The 12,972-nt window shown below is 46.3% G+C and overlaps 1 protein-coding gene and 1 long non-coding RNA gene across 3 annotated transcripts in view; one reads left to right on the top strand and one right to left on the bottom strand.

The window, feature by feature from the left end:
* Positions 1-12,972, bottom strand: part of LOC143963681 (uncharacterized) — a 162,359-nt gene that overhangs the window by 46,991 nt on the left and 102,396 nt on the right. The gene's annotated exons all lie outside the window — the stretch shown is intronic.
* SKOR1 (SKI family transcriptional corepressor 1) overlaps positions 1-12,972 on the top strand; it is a 78,696-nt gene that overhangs the window by 58,162 nt on the left and 7,562 nt on the right. Inside the window, exons 6-7 of one of the 2 annotated variants that reach the window (XM_077473394.1) lie at positions 442-516; positions 10,261-10,335. In XM_077473394.1, coding sequence (XP_077329520.1) covers positions 442-516; positions 10,261-10,335 — 150 coding nt within the window. The remainder of the gene's footprint in view (positions 1-441; positions 517-10,260; positions 10,336-12,972) is intronic. The other variant, XM_077473395.1, reaches the window with a different exon arrangement.

The raw sequence follows: 12,972 nt of genomic DNA, 5'->3' as shown, positions 1-12,972 counted from the left end.
GGTGTTACAGTTCACACAGTTTTTTTTTTTTTTTTGCCACTACGCATATGTGTTACGTTGGCGGCAAGAGGTGAAAGTGCAATTTTGTGACCCTCTAAAAAATTGTAGACACTAAAAATGAGCTAAAACATTAAAAATGGCTCCCATGTTTGCTTTAAAAACATTATAATTATTTAAAGAGCTATGCTCACGATCCAGGGAAGGGACATAACCTACAGCAACCAATCAGATTTTATCCATCATGACAATGATGAATATTTCCTGGTGGTTGTTGAGGGTTATGACCCCCCCCCCCCCCTTTGGCACTGTAAATTGCCATACGAAGCAGGCCCCGCCTACCCTGTACCGCAGAGCTGACACTTCAGGTTGATGATTTCAGGGAGTGCATGTGTTATATGGAAAAAAAAAAAAACTTCCTCACTGACGGATTCTTTTCCACAGATGAGCTGCAGAAGCTTTTAATGGAGCAGATGGATTTAAGGAAAAAGCTAGAACGGGAATTTCAAAGTCTAAAAGGTATTTAGCTCACTGCAAAAACCATTGCTGGATCTTAAAGTGAAACTCTAGCCGATTTTTTATTTTTATTTTTTTAACAAAAAAATTTGGAAAGAGTGGGGGAAGGGTTGAAAAATCCTCAGTTTCGTTGTCTGTGCTCCCACTGCATTGTCACAGCAGCAGGAAGTGAGGGTAAGTCTCTCACTGGGGACAATGGCCTTACTTCCTGTCGCGCCACTGGCTACAGGAAGTGACGAAGGAATCTCCCCAACAGCGACACAGGAAACAATAAAAGCCCCACTCTATCCAAAACTGAGAAAAAAAAAATACAGCTGGGGTTGCACTTTAATAGCCGCATTCATCACACCTATGCACACTCATAACCTTTGCATTTCTTTGTTTTTCTTGCTTCCCCATTCTACACTGTCATGTGCATGTGTCATTCATTGTATGTGTGTGCGTGTTTGTGTGTGTGTGTGTGTGTGTGCGCGCGTGTTTGTATGTGTGTGTGTTTGTATGTGTGTGTGTTTGTATGTGTGTGTGTGTGTGTGTGCGCGTGTTTGTATGTGTGTGTGCGCGTGTGTGTGTTTGTATGTATGTGTGTGTTTGTATGTGCGTGTGTGTGCGTGTTTGTATGTGTGTGTGTGTGTGTGTGTGTGCGTGTTTGTGTGTGTGTTTGTATGTGTGTGTGTGTGTGTGCGCGTGTTTGTATGTGTGTGCGCGGGTGTGTGTGCGCGCGCGTGTTTGTATGTGTGTGTGCGCACGTGTGTGTTTGTATGTATGTGTGTGTGTGTTTGTATGTGTGTGTGTGTGTGTGTTTGTGGATCTCTAGTTAGCCACCTGCCAGGGAGCCTACCCGATAATTATCATTATACATTGATTATAGTCATTGTCAGCTCCATCTAGTGGCCATAATGTAGCACTTTCCTGATCAAGGTACTTCATGAAATGACTATATTATGGCCACTAGATGGAGCTAGCGATCACACATTAGGGTGAATATTGGTGACAGCTGTGCGAATACTTGAGACATTTGCATGGCAGATTTTTTTTTTCTTTTTGTATTGCATAGTTGTATTGGTCAATCTTGGCACAATGAAGTATGTATATCTCATACCTGAGGAGCCAGTGGAAAGACTGCAACCACTGTAGTAGTTTATGCTACGGCAGTCAGGGGGGTCCTGTGCCAAGTAGTCGCCCTTCGCATGTCATGACCTCCACTTCATCCAATCAGAGAGTGGCTTCTGTGATTTGTGTGCAGTGGGCCAGCTGCTCAGCACAGGACCCAGAAGAGCACAGCTATGACTGTAGTAGCGCCGACTACTACAGTGATTGTCGGCTTCCAGCAGGGGCCCCTCAGGTGTGAGATATCCATCCTTACGTTGTGCCAAGCTGGACCAGTATACCTATACAATGCACATCATACCTGGAGGTCAGCTTTGAATTAGGTATTATGGAATATCCCTTTCTCCAAGAGCTTGCCTTGAGTCAATAAAGTTTTATATACAATATTTTATTACATGTCAAATAGTCACAATGCCATTTTGTAGAAGAGCCACTATTGCCATGCACAATAATATATATATATATATATATTTATATACCTACCTGCGCTCAATGCTGCTTCCCCACTCCTTTCTTCCAGGGAGCGGGGTTTTTAGGTATGGGGGTGCATGTGACCCCCCCCCGGTGCCAGGACAAGGTCATATAGTGCCTAGGGCAAAGGTGCCAAACAGTGCCCCCCCCCCCCCCCCCAAATGTATGGTCATTATGTGTCAGCAAAAATCCTCTCCCTCCTCCCAAAAAGAATTTGAACACTTTTCATATCCCTTGAAATTTTCAACATTTTGTCATGTTACAACCAAAAACGTCCTCCTGTGTGTAACCTAATCTCAGTATAAATAAAGCTGTTCTGTGAAGCCCTCAGAGGTGTGTTAGAGAACCTTAGTGAACAAACAGCATCATGAAGGCCAAGGAACCCACCAGACAGGTCAGGGATAAAGTTGTGGAGAAGTATAAAGCAGGGTTGGGTTATAAAAAAAATCTCCCAAGCTTTGATCATCTCACGGAGCTCTGTTCATTCCATCATCTAAAAATTTAAAGAGTATGGCACAACTGCAAACCTACCAAGACATGGCCGCCCACCTAAACTGACCGGGCCGGGCAAGGAGAGCATTCATCAGAGAAGCAGCCAAGAGGTCCATGGTAACTCTGGAGGAGCTGCAGAGATCCACAGCTCAGGGGGGAGAATCTGTCCACAGGACAACTATTAGTCGTCTCTCCACAAATCTGCCCTTTATGGAAGAGTGACAAGAAGAAAGACATCGGAGAAAGAAAGTCATAAGAAGTCCTGTTTGCAGTTTGTGAGAAGCCATGTGGAGGACACAACAAACATGTGGAAGAAGGTGATCTGTGGGGGAAAACTAACACTGCACATCACCCTGAACACACCATCCCCACCGTGAAACATGGTGGTGGCAGCATCATGTTGTGGGGATGATTTTCTTCAGCAGGGACAGGGAAGCTGGTCAGAGTTGATGGGAAGATGGATGGAGACAAATACAGGACAATCTTAGAAGAAAACCTGTTAGAGTCTGCAAAAGACTTGAGACCGGGGCGGAGGTTCACCTTTCATCAGGACAACAACCCGAAACATCCAGCCAGAGCTACAATGGAATGGTTTAGATCAAAGCACATTCATGTGTTAGAATGACCCAGTCACAGTCCAGACCTAAATCCCATTGAGAATCTGTGACAAGACTTGAGAATCGCTGTTCACAGACGCTCTCCATCCAATCTGACAGAGCTTGAGCTATTTTGTAATGAAGAATGAGCAGAAATGTCCCTCTCTAGATGTGCAAAGCTGGTAGAGACATCCCCAAAAATACTTGCAGCTGTAATTGCAAAGAAAGGTGGTTCTACAAAGTATTGACTCCGGGGGGCGCCATACAAATGTACCCTCCCCCACACTTTTCACAGATTTATTTATAAATAATTTGGAAAGACATTTATCATTTAACATTTATATATTTTCCTTCCACCTCACAATTATGTGCAACTTTGTGTTGGCCTGTCACATAAAATCCCAATAAAATACATTTATGTTTTTTGTTGTAACATGACAACATGTGGGAAATTTCAAGGGGTGTGAATACTTATTCAGGGCACTGCATCCCCTAAGCATACATTTTCTTTGCAAGCCAAAATCCCCCCCAAAATAATTCCCCCTCTTCCAGTACATATCCCCCCCCATCTCAAATCCTCTCCCTTCCCAACTCCCCCCTCCTAGCACAATTCCTCTACCCCTCAAATTTCCCCTCTGAGCATAAATCCTCTCCCCTCTCCCAACACAAAGCCCTACCCCCAATCTCCTCTTCTAGTACTAATCCTCCACCCCAAATTTCCCCTCCTAGCACAAATCACTTCAAACACCCCTAAGAGAACAAATCCCCCCCCCACCTTCCAAATCCTTCTTCCTAACGGAAATCCACTTTCCTATTACAAATCCCCCCCCTCCAAATCACCCATTCTAGCACAACCCCCCAAAATCCCCAGCCACCCCTCCTGCCTGCCTTTTGTCCTGGCCCCTCCCCCACCAGACAGTGCTCTGCTTTGAGCAGCCAGTCGTCAGACCCCAACACTGTCACATGGGTGGGGCAATGATATCATCCAATCTAGTAAGCTGAGTTTACAGAGGGGCGGGCCTCTGTAGCAGGCAGTGAGTGGATTGGTGGGTACGCCTTGCCAGGGGTAAGGGGGATTGGAGTTACATTGCCGTAAATACTCAGGTGACTGTCTCGTTGTTGTTGACGCAAACCCAATGGTTCTGTGATATCGGACACTATTTTGCCGGGGAGCTAAATTTGGTCTCAGTTGTCATCACTGATTCGAAGGGCTGTGGTTTAGGTTTGTAGTCTTTTAATGACAGGCACTTCTCATAACATTATACCTACCAACACTGGTAGGTACTCTCACACGTATGACACAGGTGCCTTAAAGTGGTTGTAGACACTTACATATACCCAGTGAAGCGGCTGCCCTCGGTGATAAACTGACATAAAACAAATCCTCCTACATACAGTGAGTTGTATCTGTTTATCTGCAGCCCTCTCTTCCCAATATCCAATTCAAAGTACGGAATTGGTACAACCTTTCTGAGTTCCAGAAGGCAGGGGGCAGGGATCTGGTGTCATACACTGCATAGCATAGATTAGGGAGCTAAGTGTAATCTGAGACCTGAGTGGAGGGAATAGGCACACCTCCCATTACACCCACACAAGCACAGAAAGAGGCACAGCTGAGGCTGTTAGGCCACTTTCACACTGAGGCTTTTTACAGGCGATTTAGCACTAAAAATAGTGCCTGCAAAGTGCCTGTAAAGAGCTTCTCCTGTAATCCCATGTGAAAAGTCCTGCAAGCAGCATCTTTAGGGCAGTGCAGGAGCAGGTGTATACACCACACCTAAACTGCCCCTGCCCATTGAAATCAACTGCCCCTGCCCATTGAAATCAGTGCTGCCCATTGAAATCAATGGGCAGCACTGCCTAAGCGTTTCGGCAACGTCACTTTGCGGGAGCTTTTAACCCCTTTTTAAGCCTTCGGGGGGGGGGGGGGGGGGTTTAAAAGCATACCGCTAGCAGCGGCAAAGCGGCGCTTAAACAGCGGTAATATACAGCTAAAACTAGCAGCGCTTTACCACTACTGCCCCCCTACCGCCATCAGCATCAGTGTGAAAGTGCCCCTAAATCACTTGCTGTGTGCTGCAAGGGGAGCCATGTTGTCTCCCGGGATTGCATGGTGTCCCATAAACGGTCAAAAGTGACTCGTGCAGATAGCAAGGCAATGAGTGAGCAGACAGAAATCACACTCGGTGCTTTGGGTTGAGGCAAGTACACATTATAGAAGGATATGCTTTGTTCATTTTTCATTTCAGAGGTTTACAACCACTTTAATGCAAGCCCAAACGTTCTGTGTTATCAGACGTCACTTATGCGGAGGGCTGTGGTTTAGGTTTGTAGCCTTTACCCCTTTTCAGGCATTTTAGTGCCTGTAAAGCACCTGAAAACTGCCTCCCATTCATTTCAGTGTGATATTTCACACTGGGGCGGTGCGCTTGTTGGACCCGCTCCCAAAAACACCCTGCCCATTGAAATGGATAGCCAGCGCTTCCAAAGCGCCTGAAAAGTGCTTCGGAAGAGCCGCAACACGGGCGCTATTAATTAACCTCTTCTTCGGGCCACTAGCGGGGGGTTAAAAGCGCCCCACTGGTGGCCAAAAAGTGCCGCTTAAACAGCTGTAAAGCCCCGCTGAAATGAGCGGCACAATACCGCTAACGCTCGGGCGGCCCTGGTGGGAAAACTGGATAAATGATAGGCACTCCTCATGACATCATATCTTCCAGCATTGAATCGTCTTCACACAAGCGATAGGACACAGGTGCTTTAAGGTTGTTAATGGTTGTTTGTACATTACATCAGGACTTCCGTTATATTTCTTATTTATTTCAATAAGATCCATGGCACCATAATATTATTGATAAGCAGTGGCGTCGCTAGGGGGGTGGCTTTTTGGGGCTACAGCCCCAAATCTGGGGTCCATAGCCCTGAGTCTTTGCAGGGGGCCCCAAGGGGAGGGGAGGCTCTCTGGGGACCCATATGTAAGTGGGGGCTCTCTGGGGACCCTGGTGCAGGGTGGAGGCTCTCTGGGGACCCTGATTTAAGGGGGAGGCTCTCTGGGGACCCCGATGTAAGTGGGGGGCTCTCTGGGGACCCTGATGCAGGGTGGGAGGCTCTCTGGGGACCCTGATGCAAAGTGGAGGCTCTCTGGGGACCCTGATTTAAGGGGGAGGCTCTCTAGGACCCTGATGTAAGTGGGGGCTCTCTGGGGACCCTGATGCAGGGTGGAGGCTCTCTGGGGACCCTGATTGAAGGGGGAGGCTCTCTGGGACCCTGATGTAAATGGGGGCTCTCTGGGGACCCTGATGCAGGGTGGAGGCTGTGTGGGGACCCTGATTGAAGGGGTAGGCTCTCTGGGGACCCTGATTTAAGGAGGAGGCTCTCTGTGGACCCTGATGTAAGGGGGGGGGGGGACTCTCTGGGGATGTATACACACACACACACATACACATATATTATATACATGTGTACGCCCACCCAAGTGTATGACTTTCTTTGTTACGCTGCTATGGGCTCTAGCCTCTTTTGTAGACCTAGCAACGTCCTTGTTGATAAGTATACACATCTAATAGTTATAATGTATATATAGCCCTGCTGGTGACACGGATGACCGTATCCTTGTCTCCAGCATTCCTGGATCCTCTGGTAGACCGCTTTGGTTACCTAATACTCTGACTGAGACAGTCAGCCATTGGCCGAATATTTGTATGCGGATCTGGACTGATCCCACATAGATTATTCAATTATGGAATGCAGAAATTTCTTATGGATGAATTGTATGATAAACCCTGCTTGTGTATGTTCGGCCAACAAAAAAAAAGATTGTTGTTTAGTTTAGTTTTTTTAATATTTTAGCTTGTCACCGTTTTTAAGTGGTCTACTGGTAAGGATGAGATCAGGTTTGGTCCAAATTTGGGCCCTCTTCACTTGAATGCATTGCGTTTTGGCGGCGGTATTGCCTGCCAAACCCTACCTGCAACTATGTCAGTGTGTACTAATATGGGTGATGGCCATGTTAACTTGTGACTGGGTGATCGGGGGGGGGGGGGGGGGGGGCAGTAATACCGTGGCTCAACTCCCGTTTTTTAACACTTTCCCAGCTGCCGGTGTAAACTAAGCTTTAAAAAAGGTCATGAGAATAAGTGTCCCTATTGGAAATTTTTTTTTTCTTGCTCTTGTGGCAGCTTAACGTTTTGGGTTTATCCAAATTTTCATTGCCTAAGACGTTGGTGATCAGGACAGCTAGATAGTGTAAATTTCCATAACATGGACACCGACAGCATTGAAAATTCAAATCCCTCATTATTTTATCCAAATCTAAAAAGTTAATAATATCTAATACTAAATACTAGGAAATGTCTAATATTTTCTTGTTCAATTGTCTTTATTGAAAGTTTAGCAATAGTAGACAATTGGAGTTGCAAAGGATTATACCAACGCCAGGGTGGGGTAGTGGGGTATCATGGTACAGGTACAAGGAGGGAGCAAACAGTATACCCAGATATAGTTTAATACCTAGTAGTGGCACCTACGGTATAGAGTAAGCTATTGCAACTTACATGTCTAGTCTTTTCACTTGTTGGGCATTTTTCAATGGCGGTTTGTTCCCCCAGCTCCTTGGGTCTGTTAAGGTATTCACAGTTGGACAGACCACTAGCCTTGAGCCGCGTACACACGGGCGGACTGTATGGCCAACTTAGTCCGCCGAAACACATTTCAGCGGACAGTCCGCTCGTGTGTGGGCTTCAGCGGACTTTTTCAGCGTGCAGTCTGGCGGACTAAGTATTTCGGAAATTCCGTAATATTGTCCGTCAGACTTTGGTTTCAGCGGACAATCCGCTCGTGAGTAGGCTAGTTGGACGGACTAAGTATGGCGCATGCTCAGAAAGGATTTACACGGCGAAAGGTTGCATTGCTGTGTATTGGACTTCCTATTTCTAGTCCCGTCGTACGTGCTGTACACGTCATCGCGCAAACTTTCGACGGACTGTTTTGCATCCGTGTGGGTTCAAGTCCGTTCATTCAAAAGTAGGACGGACTGTCCGTCGGATTGTCTGACGGACTAAGTTGGCCATACAGTCCGCCCGTGTGTACGCGGCTTTAGAATCCCATTGTGTTCCGTAGAGTTGCCAGAAAAAGTAGAGAGCATTTGTTCTACCTTCTTGCTAAAAGTGGAAAACTCCTTTAAGTTGGGTTGCACCATTCAGTCCAGGTTTAATATAATACACTGCAGGCATCCCATTCTCATACATATGCAGTACACCCATATAACTATTGCTAGGGCCAGGACTAATGGAGAGGGGGCAGGAGGGGCAGCTGTCCTTTCTTACATATTCTTTGTGTTGGGTCGGGGGGGGGGGTAGTTGGAGCAGCTGCCCTGGTCACTGAGTTTATGTGTTGGGTGGGGGTAGTAGGGGCAGCTTTCCTGGTCACAGAGTCTATGTGTTGGGAGGGGGTAGTAGGGGCAGCTGTCCTGGGCTCAAAGTCTTTATGCTGGGAGGAGAGGGCAGTAGGGGTAGCTGTCCTGGGTGCAGAGTCTTTGTGTTGCGGGGGGTTCAGTAGGGGCCGCTGTCCTGGATGCAGTGTCTTTGTGTTGGGGGAGGGGGCAGTAGGGGAAGCTATCCTTGGCCACAGAATCTTTATGTTGGGGGGCAGTAGGGGTAGCTGTCCTGGGTGTAGAGTCTTTGTGTTGGGGGGTTCAGTAGGGGCAGCTGTCCTAGGCACAGAGTTTTTGGATTGGGGGGAAGGGGACAGTAGATGCAGAGTCTTTGTGTTGAGAGGGTTCAGTAGGGGCCGCTGTCCTTGATGCAGTGTCTTTGTGTTGGGGGAGGGACAGTAGGGGGAAGCTATCCTTGGCACAGAGTCTTTGTCTTGAGGGGGGGGGGCACTTAGAGCAGCTGTCCTGGGCACAGAGTTTTTGTATTGGGAGGGAAGGGGACAGAAGGGGCAGCTGTCTTGGCCACAGAGTCTTTATGTGGGGGGAGGGGGGCAGTAGGGGTCGCTGTCCTGGATGGATAGAGTTTTTGTGTTGGAGGGATTCAGTAGGGGCAGCTGTCCTAGGCACAGAGTTTTTGGATTGGGGGAAGGGGACAGTAGGGGCAGAGTCTTTGTGTTGAGGAGAGGAGGGCAGGGAGGGCAGCTGTCCTGGGTGCAGAGTCTTTGTGTTGGGGGGGGGGTTACGGTAAAGCAGAAGCTGGCCAAGTACAATTAACAGAACTGAGAGCCTGCTTTCACCCCATCCTTCCTATATCAACATGCCCTGTTGCCTGGGGGGTGGGCTTCCTTATCTGACAGTAAGAGCCGAGCAGAGAAGAAGTGATGTGTGCGGAGGTGAGGTCCATTGTCTGCACCAGTGGCATACTTAGAGGGGTACAAGGGTGTGGTTTGCACCAGGCACCGGCCTTCTAGGGGTGTCAGCTGGCCACCCAACAATTTTTGTTGTTGTTGCACCTCGCAATGGTCAGACAGAAGCGGCGCTGTGGTGCCAGTATCATGGATCTCAACTGCATAAGACAATCGAGGGCTCCCACATTGGGGTTGGAGGGGTCACAGTTTGGCATCTTTGCTTTTGCCGCTGGTTGACTTCTCCCGCTGCAGTATCTTTAGAACACGCTTGAGTTTTGTAACACAAAGATGTCACCCGCCAAGAACACATTAGAAATACAAGGGAATACATGATCAGACATCCGTTGTACATTCATCCCCCTGGCTCCCACAGGCAGCACAGCCAGTACCATGTTGCTCTTGTTATAACAATAGTTCTTTAGGCGAAGGAAAGTAATTAATTTGGAGTTAAAATGCAGAAACTGTGAAGTCAAAGCCTTGCATTAGGCCTCCAGTGGCCTGTTCCCAATCACACATTGACGTCCCATGCTAATACCATAGGTGAGATTAACACGAGAGCCATGATTATTGTCTTCACAATGTCACTGTATGTGGCTTGGCCCTGAAGGAGCTTCTCTTGGCTGCTTGGGGGGGTAGTCAGGTCATGGCTGTACAGGCGAATGTCAGCTTGCACCCATTTCACTAATGTCTATTACCCGTAAAGATATTTGTGCCTGTTGATCTGATTTCCTGCCTCTCTTCCCAGACAATTTCCAAGACCAGATGAAGAGGGAGTTGGCCTACAGAGAGGAGATGGTCCAGCAGCTGCAGATTGTGAGAGGTAAGCCGTTCCACCGTCATCGGAGGCTGTTTACAATCAGCTCCTTCGTCTTAGGTTTAAATGTAAGGTAATTTAACAATTATTTTTTCTTATTTAATATCCTCTGATTAGCCTAAACATAGCAAACAAGCCTCACTTGGGCCTTGCAGGCACCATTACCAAACAGTGATTGAACTCCTCTGCACACTAATTTGCATGGGTTTCTAAATTAAAAATCGAGGCGTAAAATTACCTGCGTGTTAATGCCTGCGATTGTGTTTAATTCTGCTCGTATCCATCTGCCTCCCAGCACAAAATCACAGGCAGTGTCCTTACTGTAACTCACTTCTAACAAACTGCGCTGCATTGTCTCGCTGAGCAGTCTGCATTTAACTCAGTCTTTTCCGTGGTGGCTTCCTCCGTGCCTTCCTGGTTGTACTTAGAATTGGCGCCTTCTATTCTATTTAGTCTAAATGATATTAAGATGAGTTCATCAGAAATGGTTGTCCTTAGTGGCGTCCTCTGTTCCTTCATAGCTGGATTTAGAATCGGTGCCTTTTATTGTATATAGGCTGAATTATATCAAAACGAGTTCATCACAAGTGGTTGTCCATAGCGGCATCCTTTGTGCTTTTCTGGTTGAACTTAGAATTGGCGACTTTTATTGTATGTAGTCTGAATTGTATCAAGACGGGTCCATAACAATTGGTTGTCCATAGCAGTGTCCTCCATGCCTTCCTGGTTGTTCTTAGCCCTTGTACACACGGTCGGAGAATCTGTCGGAATGAGTCTTATCGGACCGTGTCGTCAGATAATCCGACTGTGTGTGGTATGCATCGGACTGATTCCGTCCGAATCTCCGTCCGACCCAATTTTCCAACATGTTGGAAATATTTCCCGACCAACTGGGCCGGACGGACCTACTAGCCTGAATGTAGTCACATCGTAACGAAATTACGTCATCACGTTCTGAAAGATCGGATTTTTCGCCAACTTGGCCCGACCGTGTGTATGCAACAGTTTCGGACACAATCTGTTGGACTAAATCCGACGGGCAAAATCCGACGGATTTGGTTGGCAAAATCTCTGACCGTGTGTACGTGGGCTTAGAATGGTCGGCTTCTATTATAGCCTGAATGATATCAAGGCTAGTCAATGACAACTGGTATCCTCTGCACCTTCATGGTTGGATTTAGATTTGGCGCCTTTTATTGTATATAGGCTGAATTATATCAAGATGAGTTCATCACAAATGGTTTTCCATAGCGGCCTCCTTTGTGCTTTTCTGGTTGAACTTAGAATTGGCGACTTTTATTGTATGTAGTCTGAATTGTATCAAGACGAGTCAATAACAATTGGTTGTCCATAGCAGTGTCCTCCATGCCTTCCTGGTTGTTCTTAGAATGGTCGGCTTCTATTATAGCCTGAATGATATCAAGGCTAGTTAATGACAACTGGTTGTCAATGGCGGCATCCTCTGCACCTTCATGGCTGGATTTAGATCTGGCACCTTTCTTGTATGTAGTCTAATTTATATCAAGACAGGTCAAAAACAAATTGTTGTGCATTGCGGCATCCTCCACGCCTTCATGGTTGGATTTAGAATTGGCACTTTTTATTGTATGAAGGCTGAATTATATCAAGATGAGTTAATCACAAATGGTTGTCCATAGGGACATCCTTCGTGCTTCCCTGTTTGTACTTAGAATTGGCACCTTCTATTCTATTTGGTCTAAATGATTTTAAGATGAGTTAATCACAAATGGCTGTCCTTAGTGGTGTCCTCTGCTCCTTCATGGCTGGATTTAGAATTGGTGCCTTTTATTGTATGTAGGCTGAGTTATATCAAGATGAGTTAATCACAAATGGTTGTCCTTAGTGGCGTCCTCTGCTCCTTCATGGCTGGATTTAGAATTGGTGCCTTTTATTGTATGTAGGCTGAATTATATCAAGATGAGTTAATCACAAATGGTTGTCCATAGCCTCGTCCTTCGTGCTTTCCTGGTTGTACTAAGAATTGGCGACTTTTACTTTATGTAGTCTGAATTGTATCAAGACGGGTCAATAACAATTGGTTGTCCATAGCAGTGTCCTCCATGCCTTCCTGGTTGTACATAGAATGGTTGACTTATTATTACAGTCTGAATGATATCAAGGCTAGTCAATGACAACTGGTTGTCAATGGCTGCATCCTCTGCACATTCATGGCTGGATTTAGATCTGGCACCTTGAATGTATTCTAATTTATATCAAGCCAATTAAAATACAAATTGTTGTCCATTGCGGCATTGTCTTTGCCTTCATAGTTGGATTTAGAATTGGTGCCTTTTATTGTATGTAGGCTGAATTATATCAAGATGAGTTAATCACAATTGGTTGTCCATAGGGACATTCTTTGTGCTTTCCTGTTTGTACATAGAATTGGCAACTTTTATTATATGTAGTCTGAATTATATTGAGGCTAGTCAATGACAACAGGTTGCCAATGGCAGCGTCTTCTGCACCTTCATCACTAGATTTAGAATTGGCACCTTTTATTATATGTAGTCTGAATTATATTAAGACAAGTGTCTATTGTGGCACTCTCCGTGCCTTCATGGTTGGATTTATAATTGGTGCTTTAGTTGTATGTGGACTGGATTGTATCAAGACAAGTCA

This window comes from Lithobates pipiens, unplaced genomic scaffold (assembly GCF_037356315.1).
Source record: "Lithobates pipiens isolate NorthernLeopardFrog02 unplaced genomic scaffold, aLitPip1_a1.2 Scaffold_8, whole genome shotgun sequence".
NCBI lineage: Eukaryota > Metazoa > Chordata > Amphibia > Anura > Ranidae > Lithobates > Lithobates pipiens.
This window is presented reverse-complemented; position numbering and strand designations above follow the sequence as displayed.